Source organism: Erinaceus europaeus, chromosome 15, assembly GCF_950295315.1.
Source record: "Erinaceus europaeus chromosome 15, mEriEur2.1, whole genome shotgun sequence".
Classification (NCBI taxonomy): Eukaryota; Metazoa; Chordata; class Mammalia; order Eulipotyphla; family Erinaceidae; genus Erinaceus; species Erinaceus europaeus.
In genome coordinates, this window is record NC_080176.1 from 26,303,211 (window position 1) to 26,322,744 (window position 19,534).

General features: G+C 48.2%; 1 protein-coding gene and 1 long non-coding RNA gene across 2 annotated transcripts; one reads left to right on the forward strand and one right to left on the reverse strand.

The window, feature by feature from the left end:
* The first annotated feature begins 12,794 nt into the window (after positions 1–12,794).
* Positions 12,795–13,477, forward strand: POP7 (POP7 homolog, ribonuclease P/MRP subunit). The gene has a single exon (XM_007534805.3). It carries the CDS (start codon positions 12,838–12,840, stop codon positions 13,258–13,260), a length of 423 nt encoding a protein of 140 aa, XP_007534867.1. The 5' UTR covers positions 12,795–12,837; the 3' UTR covers positions 13,261–13,477.
* Positions 13,478–14,337: 860 nt separating this feature from the next.
* Positions 14,338–18,256, reverse strand: LOC132532985 (uncharacterized). The gene is made up of 3 exons (XR_009544881.1): positions 18,199–18,256; positions 17,564–17,658; positions 14,338–14,530 (listed from the first exon to the last, which is right to left on the reverse strand). It is a non-coding gene; the product is annotated as an uncharacterized LOC132532985 (long non-coding RNA).
* Between the last annotated feature and the right edge of the window lie 1,278 nt (positions 18,257–19,534).

Genomic DNA, 19,534 nt, shown 5'->3' on the forward strand with positions numbered 1-19,534 from the left:
CCCCAGCACCACCGGTAGCCGCTTCTGAGCAAAGCGCTCTGGTCCAAAAAATAAGCAAACAAACGAATGAATAAATAAATTAATGCCACTAAAGTAAATAATTTAAAAACTGAGGGGGGAGGAATAGCACTGTGGTGATGCAAAAGACCCTCATGACTGAGGCTTCTGAGTCCCAGGTTCAGTCCACAGCAGCGCCAGAAGTTAGAGCTGAGCAATTGCTCTGGCCCAAATAAATAAGTAAATGTCATTAAAGTAAAGAGTTAAAAAGCTGGGCGGAGGGTAGATAGCATAATAGTTATGCAAACAGACTCTCATGCCTGAGGCTCCCAGGTTCAATCATCACTAATACCAGAAGCTGGAGCTGAGCAGTTGGCTCTTGTAAACAAACAAACAAAAATATAATAAAATAAATTAATTTAATTTAAATATATATAATTAAAATTAAAAAGTTAAAAAATATGGCCACAGAGAGAGCATAATGGTTCTCATGTCTGAGCCTCCCAGGTTCCAGGTGCAATTTAAAATTTTAAATTTAAAAACTGAAGCTGGGGAAGTAGGATAGTGGTTCTGCAAAAGACTCTCATGCCTGAGGCTCCCAGGTGGATCCCAAATTTAATCCTCAGCAACACCTGGAGCCAGAGTTGAGCAGTCATTCTAGTCCAGAAGAACACAATTAAAGTAAAAAAGTTAAAAGGGGGGTGGGGTGGGCGGTAGCACAGCAGGTTAAGCACACATGGCACAAAGTACAAGGACTGCATAAGGATCCTGGTTCGAGCCCCCGGCTCCCCACCTGCAAGGGAGTCACTTCACAAGTGGTGAAGCAGGTCTGTTGGTGTCTTTCTCTCCCCCTCTCTGTCTTCCCGTCCTCTCTCCATTTCTCTGTCCTGTCCAACAACAATGATAGCAATAGCAATAACAACAACAACAGTGATAAATAACAAGGGCAACAAAAAGGAAAAAAATAGCCTCCAGGAGCAGTGGATTTGTAGTGCAGGCACCTGGACCCAGCAATAACCCTGGAGGCAGAAAGAAAGGAAGAAAGAGAAAGAAAGAGTTTAAAAGCTAAGGCCAAGAAGAGAGCATAATGGCTCCGTACAATGGTTTTCATGACTGAGGCACTGGGGTTCCAGGTTCAGCCTCCAGCACCACCATCAGTCAGGGCTGAGCAGGGCTCTGGTGGAAGGAAGGAAATGGGTGAATGTGAATGGCTTTGACAAGTGAGCAGTTACTGTGCAAATGTGAGATAGCTTCCTCACCCCGTACCTTGTGCCTGCACCGGGCTAGCACAGGTACTGGTCAGTGTAAATTCACTGGGCTGGAGCCAGGACTCTGGTCTTGGGCCAGTGGACCTTGTGTGACAAAGCCCTTAGCAACCCCAAATGCTAGCTTCTGGTTCCATGGGGTCCACAAGAAGGTTAACACTGATGAAAAAGTATCAACAGGCGTGGTCTGAGATGTGCCACAGTGGGTAAAGTGCTGGACCATCAAGCTTGAGGTACTAAGTTTGAACCCCAGCAGCACAGATGCCAGAATGATGCTCTGCTTCTCTCATCCTCATAAATAAATATAAAAGAAAGAAAAGACCAGGAAGAAAAGCACCAATAGAATCCAAGCCAGGTTGGGAATTCTGCCCAGAACAAAACCTATAAACTTATGACAACTGTTTGTTTGTTTGTTTTCCCATATTTAGAAAGCTGTTTGTGTGTCTGGGGCCTCAGGCATGCAAGCTCTATGCTCTAATGCTAAGCTGTCTCCCTAGCCTGCTTGCTGGCTTTTCTAAATTGTGTCCTGACTGGATGAAGTAGCCTAACCTCTGAATGAATGAGGTCTTGGCATGTTTTGTTTTCATGAACCCAGGCTACTTGCACATGTGTGATATCTTTGCTAAGTGACTTCCCCAGCCCAGGTTAATTATTATTATTATGATGATTTTTAGAGATAGTGGAGAAACTTAAAGACATTATGAGAGGAGAAACACTTGAGCATGGTGCCACCATCATGGAGTTCCCTTAGTGTCCCCTCTGTGGCTCCCCGTGTGGTGCTGGGGATCAAACCCAGACACGTGGTTCACCTGAAGACCTATGTCCCTCCCCAGAGTACTTTACTTAGCAAACGAGAGATGGCAAATCATGTGGACCAGTCACTTCAGGAAGAAAAGGGGGGGCTCTCTGTGTTTTTTTTTTCTGTGTGTTAACAGTTGTTGGGAACAGCATTGGTTTATGCTGAGTTGGAAGGAAGGGTGGAGTTTGGGTAGATGGAAGAAAAGTGGACATCTCTTTGAGAATAGCCAAAGTACTGATTGATGGGAGAAGACCTCCTCAGCTAGATAAGAAATGAAGTGAGGGAGTCGGGTGGTAGCTCAGTGGGTTAAGCACACGTGGCGCAAAGTGCAAGGACCAGCATAAGGATCCCAGTTCAAGCCCCCAGCTTCCCACCTGCAGGGGAGTCGCTTCATAGGTGGTGAAGCAGGTCTACAGGTGTCTATCTTTCTCTCCCCTGTCTTCCCCTCTTTCTTCATTTCTCTCTGTCCTATCCAACAACTATGACATCCAACAACAATAACTACAACAACAATTTAAAAAAAAAAAGGTAACAAAAGGGAAAATAAATAAATAATAAATAAAATTTTTTAAAAAGTAATGAAGTGAAACTTCCCCTGGTGCTCTCCCATCCCATATGATGGCCAGGGGCTCAAAACTCAGTCCTCCTGCATGGCAGATTGTGTGCTCTATTGGAAAAAAAGGGGGGGGGGAGAAAAAGAAGAAAAGACAAATCACGGGAGTCGGGCTGTAGCGCAGCGGGTTAAGCGCAGGTGGCGCAAAGCACAAGGACCAGCATAAGGATCCCGGTTCGAACCCCGGCTCCCCACCTGCAGAGGAGTCGCTTCACAAGCGGTGAAGCAGGTCTGCAGGTGTCTATCTTTCTCTCCTCCTCTCTGTCTTCCCCTTCTCTCTCCATTTCTCTCTTTCCTATCCAACAACAACAATAATAACTACAACAATAAAACAACAAGGGCAACAAAAGGGAATAAATAAATAAAATAAAATATATTAAAAAAAAGACAAATCACTCAGACCTAGAATCTTTTTGATTATATGTAGATGTCCAGGAAACAGAGACAACTCCAAAATTCCTAAACCCAAATAGGCATACACCTAGCATTGTGAAACTATCAAGTCAAGGACAAAAATATATATATATATATATTTTTTTTCTGCAAGCTACCAGAGAAAAGGGAAAAGAGACTTCTTTTTTTCCCCGCTTTAAAAAAAAATATCTTTATGTATTAGAGACATCCAGAAATCAAGAGAATAGGGGAGATAGAGAGGAGGAGAGACAGAGAGACACCTGCAGCCTTGCTTCATCACTTGCAAAGCTTTCGGGGCTGGGGGACTTGCACCCAGGTCCTTGCGCATTATGACATGTGCACTCAACCAGGTGAGCCACACCAGGCCCTGAAAAAGTGACTTCTAAAGGCAGCACATCCAGACTTGCAACAGACTTTTCAGCAGGAACCATGGAGACCAGGAGAGAAGAGTGGTACATGCAATGTGTTTAAAAAAAAAAAAAAAAAAAAAAACAGCTGGGAGTCAGGCAGTAGTCCATCAGGTTAAGCCCAGGTGGCACCAAGTACAAGGACCAGTGTAAGGATCTCAGTCAGAGCCCCCGGCTTCCCACCTGCAGGGCAGTCACTTCACAAGCGGTGAAGCAGGTCTGCAGGTGTCTATCTTTCTCTCCCCCCTCTGTATTTCTCTCCTCTCTCCATTTCTCTCTGTCCTATCCAACAATGACGACATCAATAACAACAATGATAACTACAACAATAAAACAAGGGCAACAAAAGGGAATAAATATTTTAAAAAACAACCAACATGTCCTGGAGCTCCGCTTCCCCAGAGACCCACCCTACTAGGGAGAGAGAGAGGCAGACTGGGAGTATGGACCAGTCAACGTCCATGTTCAGCGGGGAAGCAATTACAGAAGCCAGACCTTCTACCTTCTGCAACCCTCAATGACCCTGGGTCCATGCTCCCAGAGGGATAGAGAATGGGAAAGCTATCAGGGGAGGGGGTGGGTTATGGAGATTGGGTGGTGGGAATTTTGTGGAGTTGTACCCCTCCTACCTTATGGTTTTGTTAATTAATCCTTTCTTAAATAAAAAAATTAAAACAAAAAAACAAAACAAAAAAAACCAACAATAGCAGCCAACCACACATACCTTACCCTGCAGGACTATCACTCAACCATGAAGGATCAATAAAAATAGCACTGGATATACAAAAACTGAACTTTACCATCACCAGACCTGCCTGGATAGAATGGACTGAGGAGACAGCATAATGGTGATGCAAAGGACTTTCATCACTGAGGCTTGAGGTATCAGGTTCAATACCCAGCACCAACATAAGCCAGAGCTGAACAGTGCTCTGGTTGAAAAGAAAGAGAGAGTGGTCCAGGAGATGGCACAGTGGATAAAGCATCGGACTCTCAAGCATAAGGTCCCGAGTTCAGTCCCTGGAAGCACATGTACCAGAGTGATGTCTGGTTCTCTCTCTCTCCTCCTCTGTTTCTCATTAATAAATAAATAAATAAAATATTAAAAAAAAAAAGAAAAGAAAGAGAGAAAGAAAGGAATATCTTCTTTTTGTTTTTGGTTCCAGGGTTATCATTGGGGTTGGGTACCTGCACTATGAATCTACTGTGCTTCTGGTTGGATGGTTTTTCCCATCGCTGTTGCTTTTATTGTTGATGTTGAATAGAACATAGAGAAATTGAGAGAGGACAAAATAGGGGGAGAGAAAGATAGACACCTGCAGACCTGCTTCACTGCTTGTGAGGTGACTCCCCTGCAGGTGGGGAGCCGGGGGCTTGAACCGGAATCCCTGCCTGGATCCTTATGCTTCGTAGTGCCCGACCCCAAGAAAGAAATTGCTGAAAGAAGTGCCACAGAGAAAAAAACAAGGCTGTACACAGTGAGACCGAGAATACTTTTGTGTCATCTGGTGTGACACTCTAAAGTGTCTCAGTCTGTGGTTATTTATTTATTTCATAGATATAGAGAGAAATTAAAAAGGAAGAGAGAGATCAATTGGGAAAGAGAGAGACACCTGCAGATCTGCTTCACCTCTCATGAAATCTGCCTTTTGCTAGGTGGGGAGCAGGGGCTTGAACCCAGGTCCTTGAGCGTTGTAGCATGCCTGCTCAGACAGGTGTATCACCGTGTGGTCTTTTAAGCATGTGAGCATTTGCACCAAACAGACCTGACTGAATGATCAGTCAAGGTGAAAGAGAGGGCTGAGGGCTCAGTCACTGTAACCAAGCTCTGCCCTCTTTCCCGATGGGTGATTCCTTCCTTCCTTCCTTCCTTCCTCCCTCTCTCCTTCCCTCCCTTCCTTCCTTCCTTCCTTCCTTCCATTTATTTAATCATCAGAAAGAAGAGAGAGAAAGAGCCAGACATCACTCTGTTGCCAGGGATTGAACTTAGGACCTCATGCCTGAGAGTCCAGTGCTTCACTGATGGCAGATTTCTCACTGAAATAGCAAGAGGGGGTGGGGGTGGGGTGGAGAGGCTACAGTGTTAGAGTTAATCAGTTTATTACAGGGCCCACCTTCACTCATCTGATAAAACATCAGCCCTGAGATTATTTATCTGGGCATCAAAGTCTGAAAACATTTCTGAGAAGCTGAAGAGACACACAGTCTGAGCCAGGGCGTGGTGGATCATGACCCTGTGGGTCTGTTGCCTTTAGTCACTCTCTGCCAGGAGCAGGGTTCCTTGCCTGGGCGGATGGAACTTGTTGTGGAGTAACCTGGACCTCTGTGCTACTGCTCCCACAGGCCCAATTCTCCTGTGACCTGCCTGCTGCTTGTGGCACTGTGGGTCACTCCCCTCTCCTGGCAATGCCAGCCTCACCTGGTTGTCATTCCTGCCCCCCCCATGTCTGTCCCCGAGGCTGAGCCCTGGAAGGCCTGTCATAGAAGTCCTGTGCCAGCAGACCTGTCCAGGCTGGCCCTTGCTGCCTCTGTCACACTCTTTCCCTGCAGCCATGTTATTCCTTCCTCCTTGGAGCCATCCAGCCCTGGGCCTCTTGTCCTGACCTAATGTCACTGATGGGTTTTGAGAAACTACAAGTTTGAGCAAAGTGATGGATAATGAAACCAGTTAGTTTTGTCTGTTTTGTTTTGTTTTGTTACCAGAGTCCTGCTCAGCTCTGGTTTATGATAACGCCAGGGATTGAACCTGGGGCCTCAGAGCCTCAGGCATGCCTTTTGTGTTTAAAGATAGAGTCAGATCAAGATGAAGAGATGAAAGAGATCACAACACTGAAGCTACCTTCAATGCCAGGTCACACACATGACAAAGCAGTGAACTCTTTTGCCAGCCTTCTTTATTATTTATTTATTTGTTTGTTTATGAGAGAGGAAAGAGGAGATGGAGAGAACCAGAGCGTCACTCTGGGACATGCACTGCCAGGGATCCAACTCAGGACCTCATGCTTGAGAGGTCTATGTCCTAGCCACTGCACCAACTGTCAGACCTCATTTTTATCTTAAGTATTTATTTCTGTGTTTATTTCTTACCAATAGAGGAAGAGAGAGAACCAGAGCATCACTCTCATGCACTGCCAGGGGTTGAACTTAGGACCTCATGCTTGAAAGTCCAACACCTCATCTACTCTTACTAGCTCCCAGGCCACACCAGGCCCCCCTTATTAATAAATTTTTTATGCGAGAAATGATGGTATCATCTCAGTTGGGAATTGACACTGGGGCTTTAGGAATACAAGTCCACTAGCTCTTCCATTGGGAAATATCCCTAGACCTGTGAATCAATTTAAGTTAAATATTGAACTGTCAATCCAAACTGAAAAAAAAAAAATTAAGTTCCTAGACATTTTTCTGATCACCACAAAACACCACCAATCTTATGAATGAATACCTCCCAAACTCAGGGGACCAGGTAGGGGCACACCTGGTTAAGAGCACACATTATAGTGTGTAAGGACCCAGGTTCAAGCCCCTGGTCCCCACCTGAAGTGCTGCAGGTATCTCTCTGTTTCTTTCCCTCTCTGCCTCCTCCTCCCATCTCAATTTCTCTCTGTCTCTATCCAATAATTAAAAAAAAGAAAGACATTTAAAAAGCACCCCCAAATGCTTCCATTTTTTTAAAGACAGAGACACAGAAATCAAGAAGGAAGGAGGAGACAGAGAGAGACCTGCAGACCTGCTTCACCACTCATGAAACTTCCCCTCTGCAGGTGGGGAGCAGGCCTTGAGCCCAATCCTTGCATGTGGTAATGTGTGCCTTCTACCAGTTGTGCCATCCTGGCCTCTTCAGTTTTTTACGATTTATTTTTATTTTTTCTCTTTTGTTGTCCTTGTTGTTTATCATTCTTGTTATTGTTATTGTTGTTGTTATTGCTGTCGTTTTTGTTGGATAGGACAGAGAGAAATCGAGAGAGGAGGGAAAGACGGAGAGGGGGAGAGAAAGATAGACACCTGCAGACCTGCTTCACGGTGCCCAGGGCTTGAACTGGGATCCTTACGCTGGTCCTTGTGCTTCGCACCATGTGCACTTAACCCACTGTGCCACCACCCAGCTCCCCTAAAAATTTTTATATATGTATTATTCATTGAATAGAGACAGAAAGAAATCAAGAGGGAAATGAATAGAAAAAGAGGGAGTGAGATACCGACCATTCATGAAGCTTCACCCCTGAGGGTGGGGAACTTGCTCGTGGTAGCAAGTACACTCAACTGGATGTATCAACCCTAGCCCCCATTTTGTTTGTTTGTTTGTTTTTACCAGAGCATTGCTCAGCTCTGACATAAGGTGGTGCTGGGGACTGAACCTCTGATCCTATGGCCTTAGGCATGCAAGTCTGCCGCTTTGAAAGACTGAGATCTCTCCCTGGCTGTTGGTGCTACTGGGGATTGAACCCTGGACTTCTCCACTGTGGTGTTTTCATGAGTTTAGAGAGTCCTCTGAAAGCCTGAATTAAATCTGTTGTTGGATGTGCACTTGGCAAAGAATTCCTCCAAGTCTGTGGCTTCACATTTCATCCCATTAAAGTGACCTTTCAGGTGAAGTACAGCTTATCAAATTTTTTCCTGAATGGCTGAAGTCATGTAAAAGAACTCTTACCCTGGCCCTCTGTTATGAAGAATTTTTAAAATTAATCAATGAAGGGGCCAGGCAGGTTAAGCCCACATGGCGCAAAGGTCAAGGACCAGTGCAGGAGGTTTGAGCCGTAGCTCCCCACCTGTAGGGGGCGTCGCTTCAAAAGCGGTGAAGAAGGTCTGCAGGTGTCTATCTTTCTCTCCTCCTCTCTGTCTTCCCCTCCTCTCTCCATTTCTCTGTCCTATCCAACAACAATGACACCAATGGTAACAACAACAATAATAGCAATGGTAACGAAACAACAAGGGCAACAAAAGGGGAAAAATGGCCTCCAGGAGCAGTGGGTTCAATCATAGTGCAGGCACCAGGTCCCAGCGATAACCCTGGAGGGGGGAAAAAAGAGAAGAAAAGATAAAATTAATTATTTTTTAGAAATGTGGAGAAAGAACCAGAGTACCATCAATACCCCAGGGATGGAACTCAGGTTCTTATGCTTGAGAGTCCAATGTTTTATCCGCTGAGCTAGCATGAGGGCTTTCCCCTTCTATATATATTTTCTTCTCAAAGTGCTGTCGTTTTACACTTCATCTTAAACCGACCATTTTATGTCATTTTTCTCTGCACAGGCTGAGGTACATTCTCTGCCTGGTGGTCTGGCGACTTTCACCCACTGTGAGGAAGCCCGCCCTCCCGCTGACTCATGTCAGGCCAGCTGCACTGTGTCCCTTCCTTGACCAGACTGTGTACACAGCCATGTCTGAGCTCAGGGTCTCTGTTTCCAATGATTCATTTATGTATTTAACCAGAGCGACTTCATTGGAGCTTCATGTCTGATGGCATTTGACAGCAGGATAAAGACAGAGAGAAGTGATATCTTTTCTCTGTTAAGACTTCCAGCACTTGGATGTGGAATGCCTTTGCATTTTCCTAGAGCTGCTTTGATTTGCTTTCTTCGATATCAGTACTTGCAGTTTTCAGTGTGGTGTGTGTCACACACACACACACACACACACACACACAATGCCGCTGACTTTTGCTCTTTCTGATTCCTACTCATCACCTCTGGCTTTCCTCAGCTTTTCAGGTTCCTGGAGCTGGACAATTAGATTATTTGCTCCCATTCTTTTATTTTTAATTTTTTAAAAAAACCTTTTTATAATTATTTATTAATGGATAGAGAAAGCCATAATTTGAGAGGGAAGGGGGTGATAGAGAGAGAGACAGAGAGACACCTGCCTGCAACACTGCTTCACCACTTGTGAAGCTTTTCCCCATCAGGTGGGGACCCGGGGTTCGAACCCAGGTCCCTGAACATTGTAGCACTTAACCAGGTGCGGCACCACCCAGCCCCTTTGCTCACATTCTTTAAGGAATGCTGCTGAATGTTTCTAGGTGGCTCCTTGGCTCCCTGGGGAATTCCTGTTTGTTCACTGGAATTTGGCTCAGAGGTCTCTTCCCTGGTAGCATAGGGTTAGCTACACTCCCATGTAACCAGTGCCTCCAAATTTGTGGCCATTATAAGACAGAAACTAAAGGAAAATGACAGGGCTCAAAGGTCACCAAACTTGACCTCTCTGCTCCCTTAGCAACTGGACAGGGTCTATGGGCCACTGGTGTATATATATACCAGCTCACACACATAGCTTTACAGTTTGCATGACTGTGGTGTTGAGTTTCTCTGGTCCATGGAAAGAGTGGAATTAACCCCATTTGAGGCTTGGGTAGGACGCAAGCAGAGAGTAGTTAAAGCTCCCCAGTGCAGGTCTGTCGCCTTTCCAGAGCAAGGAATTCTGCACAAGCTGAGCTTTTCTGAGTGGAGGGGAAACCTTTGTCCACAGACCTTGGAGAGTCCCCACCCTCGAGTTCCTTCCCTGGGCCGCTAGGGGGTGCACGGTCGCTGCGGTGTAATTGGGCTGGTTGAGAATGTGTCAGCCTGGGAGTATGAAGCAATTAGCCCTAATTAGGGCTTTTTTTTTTTTCCCCTGGGGCAGAGGAGGGTTATCCCAGCAGCCATCCAGGAACTGGAACAGTGGGTGAAACCTTTAACCGTCAAATATGAGGTCCTGGGTTTGATTCCTTGAATCACACGTGCCAGAGTGGAGTTTTCATCCCCTCTTATAAATTCATTTCTCTCCCCCTTTTCTTTCTTTTTAAAAATATTTTATTTATTTTAGTTTTGAGAGAGAGAGACACCAGAGCACTGCTCAGCTCCGGTTTATGGTCGTGCAGGTATTGAACCTGGGACTTCTGATCCTCAGGCATGAGAGCCTCTTTGCATAACCATTATGCTACTAACCCCACCCCCCACCGCCCCTTTTTTAAAGTCTTAAACGACATTATTTGATCAGGAGGATCTAAATGATGAATTAACATTCCATTCAACACAAGTAGATTAAGGGGCCAGGCGGTGGTGGCACACCTAGTTACAGTGCACAAGGACCGGGGTTCAAGCCCCTGGTCCCCACTTGCAGGGGGGGAAGATTAACAAGTGGTGAAGCAGGGCTGCAGGTGTCTCTCTGTCTCTCTCCCTATCTCCTCCTCTACTCTCAATTTCTGTCTCTATCCATTAATAAATCAATAAGAAACTTAAAAAATCAAGTAGATTTCTCTCAATTGTACATGTGACAGTTTCCATAATACATCACCTATGAGTCCACAAAACAATGAAGAAATCAGAGGTGAAAAGTAGGCATTAACCAACAGTAGGATATTAGAAATCACTCAAGAAAAGTCAAAATTCACAAATATGTGGATATTAATAAGCATATCCTGAACAACCAATGAATCAAAGAGGCAATCAGAAACTATGGGTTTCTGCTTTACAAGCCATTTAAAATATGTATTTATGATTAATCGTTGTTCAGAGATTGTCAGATTGCAGCATATAGTTCCACACTGCAACCATCACCCAAGTTTTGGGCCCACCACCCTCCCTTTGACAAACTTCTGTAATGCTCTCATAAGTTTTAGAGACAGCTTGCTTTTGTTTTGTAAGTTGATGTGTGTCAGTTCTCTAGGTTCCACAGATGGGTAAAACTGTCTGGGAGAGTTGTCTTTCACCTATTTTGCTAACTATAATCACCTCCAGTTCCATCCATTTTGTCCCAAAAGACACTGTATCAGCTTTTTGTTGTTGTTTTAATCAGTAAATCTTTTTTTTTTAAATTTCATTTATTGGACAGAGGCAAATTGAGAGTGATGGGGGAGGAATACAGACTGAGAGACACCTGCAGCCCTGCTTTACCACTTGTGAAGTTTCCCCACTGCAGGTGGGGGCCAGGGGCTCGAACCCAGGACTTTTCACATGGTGATGTGGTGTTCTCAACCAGGTGCACCACCGCCTGGCCTCTAATCAGTAAATCTTAAGGGGAAAAAAAGTTAAAAATAAGAACGAATTAACGGTGATGTAAAAGGACTCTCCTTCCTGCCTGAGGCTCTGAGGTCCCAGGTTCCATCCCCAGCACCACCATCAGCTAGAGATGGGCAGGGCTCAGGGCTCTAGGCTCTCTGTATCTCTTTCTCATTGAAATAAATAAAAATGTATTTTTAAAAAAATTTATTTCTTTATTGGGGAATTAATGTTTTACATTCAACAGTAAATACAATAGTTTGTACATGCATAACATTCCCCAGTTTCCCATTTAACAATACAACCCCCACTATGTCATTTATTATCCTTCTTGGATCTGTATTCTCCCCACCCATCCACCCCAGAGTCTTTTACTTTGGTGCAATACGCCAATTCCATTTCAGGAATTCTACTTGTGTTTTCTTTTCTGATCTTGTTTTTCAACTTCTGCCTAATAAAAATGTATTTTAAAATAAAATAAAAATGAGTCTTGAGGAGTGCCAAGTCCGGGACCGGGAGGCCGCCATGGCCGCTCACAAACCCCTTACGGACCTCTCAGAACAGCCGCCTTCTCCATCTGCGGGCGGGAGCGCCAAACCCGGGCCCCGCCTTCGGCCCCGCCCCCCCGGCACACGTGGGCGATCCCATCCATCCCGGAAGCCTCGCGGTACTCCACCTCCTCGCGCGCCTGCGCACTTCAGCCAAGGGGGCGGGAACAACGGGTGCCTGGAAGGCGATTGGAGGGCCGGGGCGGGGCGCGCGTGCGCATTGCGCCTCCTGGTAGGACCCGGGGCCAACAGGGCGCTCGCTTTCCTGCTCTCACCGCCTGGAGCGGCGCCTGGGCGGCCTCGAGGGGCTGCGGGCAACCGGGAGCGTAAGTGCGGGAGTGGAGGGGCGGCGGGGCGGAGAGAGAACGGAGGTCTGGGGGTGCCGGCAGGGGCGTGCACGGCTGGGGAGAGACACCCTTCTCGCGTCACCCTTGGGTGGGACCCGGGGTGGGAAGGCAGAGGAGCCCCGTCCCTTCCCTGCCGCCTGTCACCTCCCTGTCGCCTGTATCCGTCCCTGAGCTCTTCCCTGTTGTCTGTCTGCCCCCTTATCTCTCCATTCCGTCACCTGTCTGTCCCTGAGCTCTTCCCTGTCATCTGTCTGTCCATCCTGTCGCTTGTGCCCTTTCCCTGACTCCTGTCCTCTTGTCAGCTGTCTGTCTCATCACCTGTCACCTCCCCACCACCTGGCCTTCCCTGTCACCTGCTTCCCTGCCACATGTCTGTCCCTGAGCTCTTCCCTATCATCTGTCTGTCCATTCTGACCTCGCCCCTCTCCTGTGCCAGGACACATCCCCTCCCCCCCCCCCCCCCCGCCCAACATGGCAGAAAGCCGCGAGCCCCGGGGCGCAGTGGAGGCCGAGCTGGACCCGGTGGAGTACACGCTCCGGAAGCGGCTCCCGCACCGCCTGCCCCGCAGGCCCAACGACGTGTATGTCAACATGAAGACGGACTTCAAGGCGCAGCTGGCCCGCTGCCAGAAGCTGCTGGACTGTGGGGCCCGGGGCCAGAGCGCCTGCAGCGAGATCTACATCCACGGCCTGGGCCTGGCCATCAACCGCGCCATCAACATCGCCCTGCAGCTGCAGGCGGGCAGTTTCGGGGCCCTGCAGGTGGCCGCCAACACCTCCACAGTGGAGCTGGTAGACGAGCTGGAGCCCGAGACGGACACGCGGGAGCCGGTGATCCGGAACCGCAACAACTCGGCTATCCACATCCGAGTCTTCAGGGTGGCGCCCCAGTAGCCGAGCCAGAGGTGGCTCTTCTGTGCCAGGCGCCGTGGCGGGCCTCCTGCCACATCCCTGGGGACAGAGCCCGCAGAACTCGGGGTGCGCGGGGCTGTTGTGTCCTGTCGGCCCCTGCTTGTGGGTCTTTCCCCATGTCCGTGAACTGGAACTGTGGTCTTCTGCACTAAGGGGGTGTGTGACCACCTACCTCCAATAAATTTTTTTTTGTCTTGTTTGTTTGTTTTTGTTTTATCTTGTTTACCAGAGCTCTGCTCTGCTCTGGCTGATGGTGCAGGGGATTGAACCTGGGACCTTTGGTGCCTCAGGCATGAAGGTCTTTTCCCATAACTATTATTTTCATTTACTTATCTATTTATTTTATAATATTTCTTTGTTTATGGGAGCAGTGAAAGAGAACCGGAGCATCACTCAGGCTCATGTGATGCTGAAGAATGAGACCTCGAGACCTCATGCTTGAGAGTCTAATACTTTATCCACAGTGCCATCTCCTGGGCCACTATGTGTCCCTCCCTCCCACCCCCCTCCACCTCCCAAGATAATGCAGAGAGGGAAATCAGAACTGAAGCTTCCCCCAGTGCAGTGGGGGCTGGACTCAACCCCAGGTCACTCACAGAGCAAAGCAGTCTACTATCCACTTTGCTCTTTTTCACCCCAACCTCCACCCTTTTTTTTCCCCTACCAGAGCCCTGCTCAACTCTAACTTCTGGTGATGCAGGGGATTAAACCTGGGACCACAGACACTCAGGCATTCTCTTTTTTAAGTTTTTATTTATTATTAGAGACAAATTGAGAGGGGAGGGAGAAGAACAGAGAGATACCTGCAGCTCTACCATTCGTGAAACTTTCCCCCTACAGGTGGGGACTGGGGACTTGAACCCGGGTTCTTGCAAGCTAATGTGAGCCCTTAACCAGGTGTACCACTGCCTGGCCCCCTCACCCCCAGTTTCCTACTGGAAACTCCAAAGTGTTCTGGGAGGCTGGAGGAGGGGATCCCCAGTTTTTCACCTTCACTGAGTGTGACTGCACTGCAGGCTTGGTCACCAACATGGGGTTAGTGTCCAGGCCTGGGAACCAGGCTCAATTCTGGAAGTGTCCAGAATTCTGGTAGAGCTCTTATATACTGGCAGGTCAAGAGGTGTAGGGTAAGCATGGCAGAGCTTAGCCCAGGGAGGCAGCTCAGCTGGCAGAGCACAGGATGTGGGTAACTGAGGCTCCAGACACAATCTCCAGTGCTGTGTGCAGGAGTAGTGTGCAGGCTGCTTCCTCCCTTAAAAAAGGGAAAGAATTAAATTGAAGGGAGAGAAGCAGAGCATGGTTGTCATACGCAGTGCCAGGAATTCAGTTGGAGCCTCATGTTTGCAAGTCCAGTTCTCTAACCACTGCACTACCTCAAAGTCTTGTTCTTCCTTATATAATACTCTCTTATGAAAGAAATTAGTAAAGGGAGTCGGACAGTAGCACAGCAGGCGGGTTAAGCGCAGGTGGCACAAAGCGAAAGGACCGGCATAAGGATCCTGGTTTGAGACCCCAGCTCCCCACCTGCAGGGGGGTGAAGCAGGTCTGCTGGTGTCTTTCTCTCCCCTTCGTGTCCCCTCCTCTCTCCGTTTCTCTCTGTCCTATCCAACAACAGTGACATCAATAACAAAAATAAAACAATGGCAACAAAAGGGAATAAATAAATATTAAAAAAAATATATATATATATAAAAGAAATTAGTAGGAAAAAAAAAAAAAAGATGGATGCCAGGCTCTGGGGTGGAGCCCAGCATTCAGCTTTGATTGCTGGTCCCTTGGGCCTGATGGATCCAGTACCCTGAGGTCCTGAGATAGGGACACCCCTGCACCCCCCCCCCATAGGGCTGAGCACTACACTCTTGTTTTTAATTTCATTTTTTAATTTTTTTTATTGTAGTTGTTGGGTAAGACAGAGAGAAATGGAGAGAGGAGGGGAAGACAGAGAGGGGGAGAGAAAGACACCTGCAGACCTGCTTCACCACTTGTGAAGCAACTCTCCTGCAGGTAGGGAGCCAGGGGCTCGAACCTGGATCCTTCCACCTGTCCTTGTGCTTTGCGCCACATGTGCCTAACCCACTGCGCTACCGCCCAACTCCCTCTGTAATTGTTTTATTTTTTTTATATTTATTTCTTTTTCCTTTTGTTGCCAGGATCCTTGTGCCAGCCCTTGCACTTTGTGCCACCTGCGCTTAACCCGATGCACTACTGCCTGAGTCCCTATTTTTTTTTTTATTTATAAAAAGGAAACACTGACAAAACCATAGGATAAGAGGGGTACAACTCCACACAATTCCCACCACCAGAACTCTGTATCCCATCCCCTCCCTTGATAGCTTTCTGATTCTTTAACTCACTGGGAGTATGTACACAAGGTCATTGTGGGAGGCAGAAGGTGGAAGGTCTGGCTTCTGTAATTGTTTTTTCTTTAATATTTATTTATCCTCTTTTGTTGCCCTTTTTTTTATTATCTTTGTTTATTTGTTGGATAGAGACAGCCAGAAATCAAGAGGGCCAGGGAGATAGGGAGACAGAGAGACAGCTGCAGCACTGCTTCACCACTTGTGACATTTTCCCCATGCAGGTGGGGGCCAGGGGCTTGAACCCGGGACCTTGTGCACTATAACATGTGCACTTAACCAGGTGCACCACCACCCGACCCCTTGCCCTTGTTATTTTATTGTTGTAGTCGTTGTTGGATAGGACAGAGAGAAATGTAAAGAGGAGGGGAAAACAGAGGGGGTGAGAAAGACAGACACCTGCAGACCTGCTTTACCACTTGTGATGCGACTCTCCTGCAGGTGGAGAGCCAGGGGCTCAAACTGGGATCCTTACACGGGTCCTTGTGCTTTACGCTACATGCGCTAAACCCGCTGCACTACCGCCCAACTCCCTCTGTAATTGTTTTAAATTTTTTTAATATTTCTTTCTTTTTTTTTTTTGTAGGTGAAATGCTTTTTTAAAAATTTTTTATTTAAGAAAGGATTAATGAACAAAAACATAAGGTAGGAGGGGTACAACTCCACACAATTCCCACCACCCAATCTCCATAACCCACCCCCTCCCATGATAGCTTTCCCATTCTCTATCCCTCTGGGAGCATGGACCCAGGGTCATTGAGGGTTGCAGAAGGTAGAAGGTCTGGCTTCTGTAATTGCTTCCCCGCTGAACATGGGCGTTGACTGGTCGGTCCATACCCCCAGTCTGCCTCTCTCTTTCCCTAGTAGGATGGGTCTCTGGGGAAGCTGAGCTCCAGGACACATTGGTGGGGTCTTCAATCCAGGCAAGCCTGGCCAGCATCCTGGTATATTTATTTCTTTTCCCTTTTGTTGCCCTTGTTTTTTTATTGTTGCTGTAGTTATTGTTGTTGTTATTGATGTCGTCATTGTTAGGTAGGACAGAGAGAAATGGAGAGAGGAGGGGAAGACAGAGGGGGGAGAGAAAGACAGACCCCTGAAGATCTGCTTTACCGCCTGTGAATCAACTCCCCTGAGGTGGGGAGCTGGGGGCTTGAACCAGGATCTTTAGGCTGGTCGTTGCACTTGTCGCCACCTGCGCTTAACCTGCTGCGCTACCGCCTGACTCCAGTGTTTGACTTCTTGTGGGCTGCTCTGCTCTCCCCCCCATTGGCTGAGTCATCTAAGGCAATGTTTAGCAGTAGGAGGTGGAGGCCCATCAGCAGACTTTAAAATCAATCTGTGGGGTCACAGTCTTTTGAAAAAGCAGGTTGGACAAAGAGACAATGCACCGTGGACCTGAGCCCTTCCTTGATGGGAGAGGGTGTGGACTTGAGTGCTTCAAGCTGTGATGTCAGTGCTGTCCCGTAGGCTGCACAGGGCCAAGGGTCTCAAAGCTGCCATCTAAAGGTCACTCACTGCTGGCAGCCAGGCAGGGGGTGGGGGTGGCAGGAAAGGGGGAGACTGCTGGGGGTCAGAATGCCAGGGGTTCAGTAAGAGGGAGAGAGGCTGAGATGAGGAAATGGGAAACAGGCGGGGTCGAAGCACATCTGGCTGAGCACACATGGTACAGTGTACTAGGACCTGGGTTCAAGTCCCTGGTATCCCCGCCATCACACACACACACACACACACACACACACACACACACACACACACACACACGGAAAACTTCACAAGCAGTGAAGCAGGTCTGCAGGTGTTTCTTTGTCTCTCTCCCTCTCTATCTCCTCCTTCTCTCTTGATTTCTCTGTCTTTATCCAATAAACAAGTAAAATAAAAGGGAAATGAGAAACCACTAACTTTCAGGGGAGTTTTAGAAACAGTTTCACCTGTGTCCTAGGTATTGCAGGATGAGTAGGAGTTTGCTAGTCAGAAAGGAGGGGAGAGGGCCTGAGCTCCTTTGGCAGCTGACATAGAGGGAGTCCTGAGGGAGAGGGGCTTGGGGGGGGCCCAGTCAGAGACACTGGAGAGCCCTGATCTCTTGGCCCCAGCACTGTTCTCCACCTAGTCTCAACACCCCGGCCTCCTCACCCTGCCCACCCCCTGGACTAAGCAGCCTGCAGGAGCTCTGTGTCTCCCCGCACGTATGAGCTCTCCCGGAGCTCCTGGCTGGGGCCCAGTGAGGTGGCGGCAGGCGGCCCAGTGCGCTGGTTTGTTTTGGCAGCTGACTGGCCACACGTCCCCTTGGTTCCCAGCAGGGCTTCCCTCCAGGTGGAGAGAGGCTGCGTGTGGGTATGCTGGAGGGGGAAGCTGGGAGGCACCCCCACTTGCAGCCCCCCCCACCTTGGCCCTCCTGAAGAGGGACCCACTCACCTCTGCTCTTTTTCCTCCCATCAAGGCTTGTGGGGGCAGGGCAGGAGCAGAAGGCAAGTCCGCCAGAGGAGCCTCCCCCTTTTCTCTGGACCCCTGGCAACCTCAGAGACCAATGCAGAGTGACCTCCCCTGCCGGGATTCTAATGCTTACCTCTGAGGAGGGTGGAGTCAATGGCTCTGGGAGGGGCCTTGCAGGTAGAGCACAGGCTTACCCATCCCTGAGGAGGCCATTTGAGCACCCAGTTCCCACAGGGGAGCATCAAGCACAGGAGAAATTCACCAATACAGCAGTGCAGTAGTGTCTCTCCTCTCTCTGGCCACTCATCTTCAATCTGTAGAAGGAAGGAAGGGAGGAAGGGAGGAAGAGAGAATTCGGGGAGCAGAGAAAGATGATGGGGAGACGTAAAGACCACACGGGAGAAGCGGGCTCTGCCCCAAGGTGAGGCCAGCAGGAAGAGAGAGAGCAGAGGATCAGCCAGTCAGCATAGCACCCAGCTTTCATGACCCAGGTTCCAGGTTCGATCCCCAGAGCCTCATATACAGGGTTGGTAGTCTGGTTTCTATCTGTCTCTCCTCTCTACCTCATGTGAAACTCACTCTATTTATTATTGGATAGAGACAGAGAGAAATTGAGAGGGGAAGAGGAGAGAGACAGAGAGACACTTGCAGCCCTGCTTCATCACTCATGAAGTTGTCCCCCTGCAGGAGGGGACCAGGAGCTTGAACCTGGATGCTTGCACACTGTAATGTGAGCACTTGACCAGGCATGCCACCACCTGGCCCCATGAAATTCACTCTCTTATGGCAGGGAGATAGCACAATGGTTCTGCAAAAGACTTTCCTACCTGAGACTCTGAGGGCACAGGTTCCATCCCTAGCACCACCAGAAGCCAGTGCTGAGTAGTATTCTAGTCATACAGAGGACCAGCGTAAAGATCCCGGTTTGAGCACCCTGGCTCCCCACCAGCAGGAGGTGGGGGGGGTCACTTCACAAGCAGTGAAGCCGGTCTGCAGGTGTCTATCTTTCTCTCCCCCTCTCTGTCTTCCCCTCCTTTCTCAATTTCTCTCTGTCCTATCCAACAAAAACAATAACAGCTATAACAACAATAGCAACAACAAGGGCAACAAAAATGGGAAAAATGGCTTCCAGGAGCAGTGGATTCACAGTGCAGTCACTGAGCCCCAGCAATAGCCCTGGAGGCAAAACAAAAACAAAAACAAACAAACAACCCCCCCCCCAGAAACTTGCTGTCACATATGTAATAAATAAAATAAATCTTAAAAGAGAGGGGAAAAAAAACACTGATCACCCCCCAGCAGGCCTGTCTTATCCCACATGCCCCCCCAATTCTACAGAATTGGGGGTAGGGGCAGAGACGTTACTTGTCCAGTGCAAGTGACAGCAAGAGGCCTAGCTCAGGCCACCAGCCTGGCTCTTATTGTCACCTGAGCTTTGCCCGTCTTTGTGCCTGTCAGAACACCCCCCC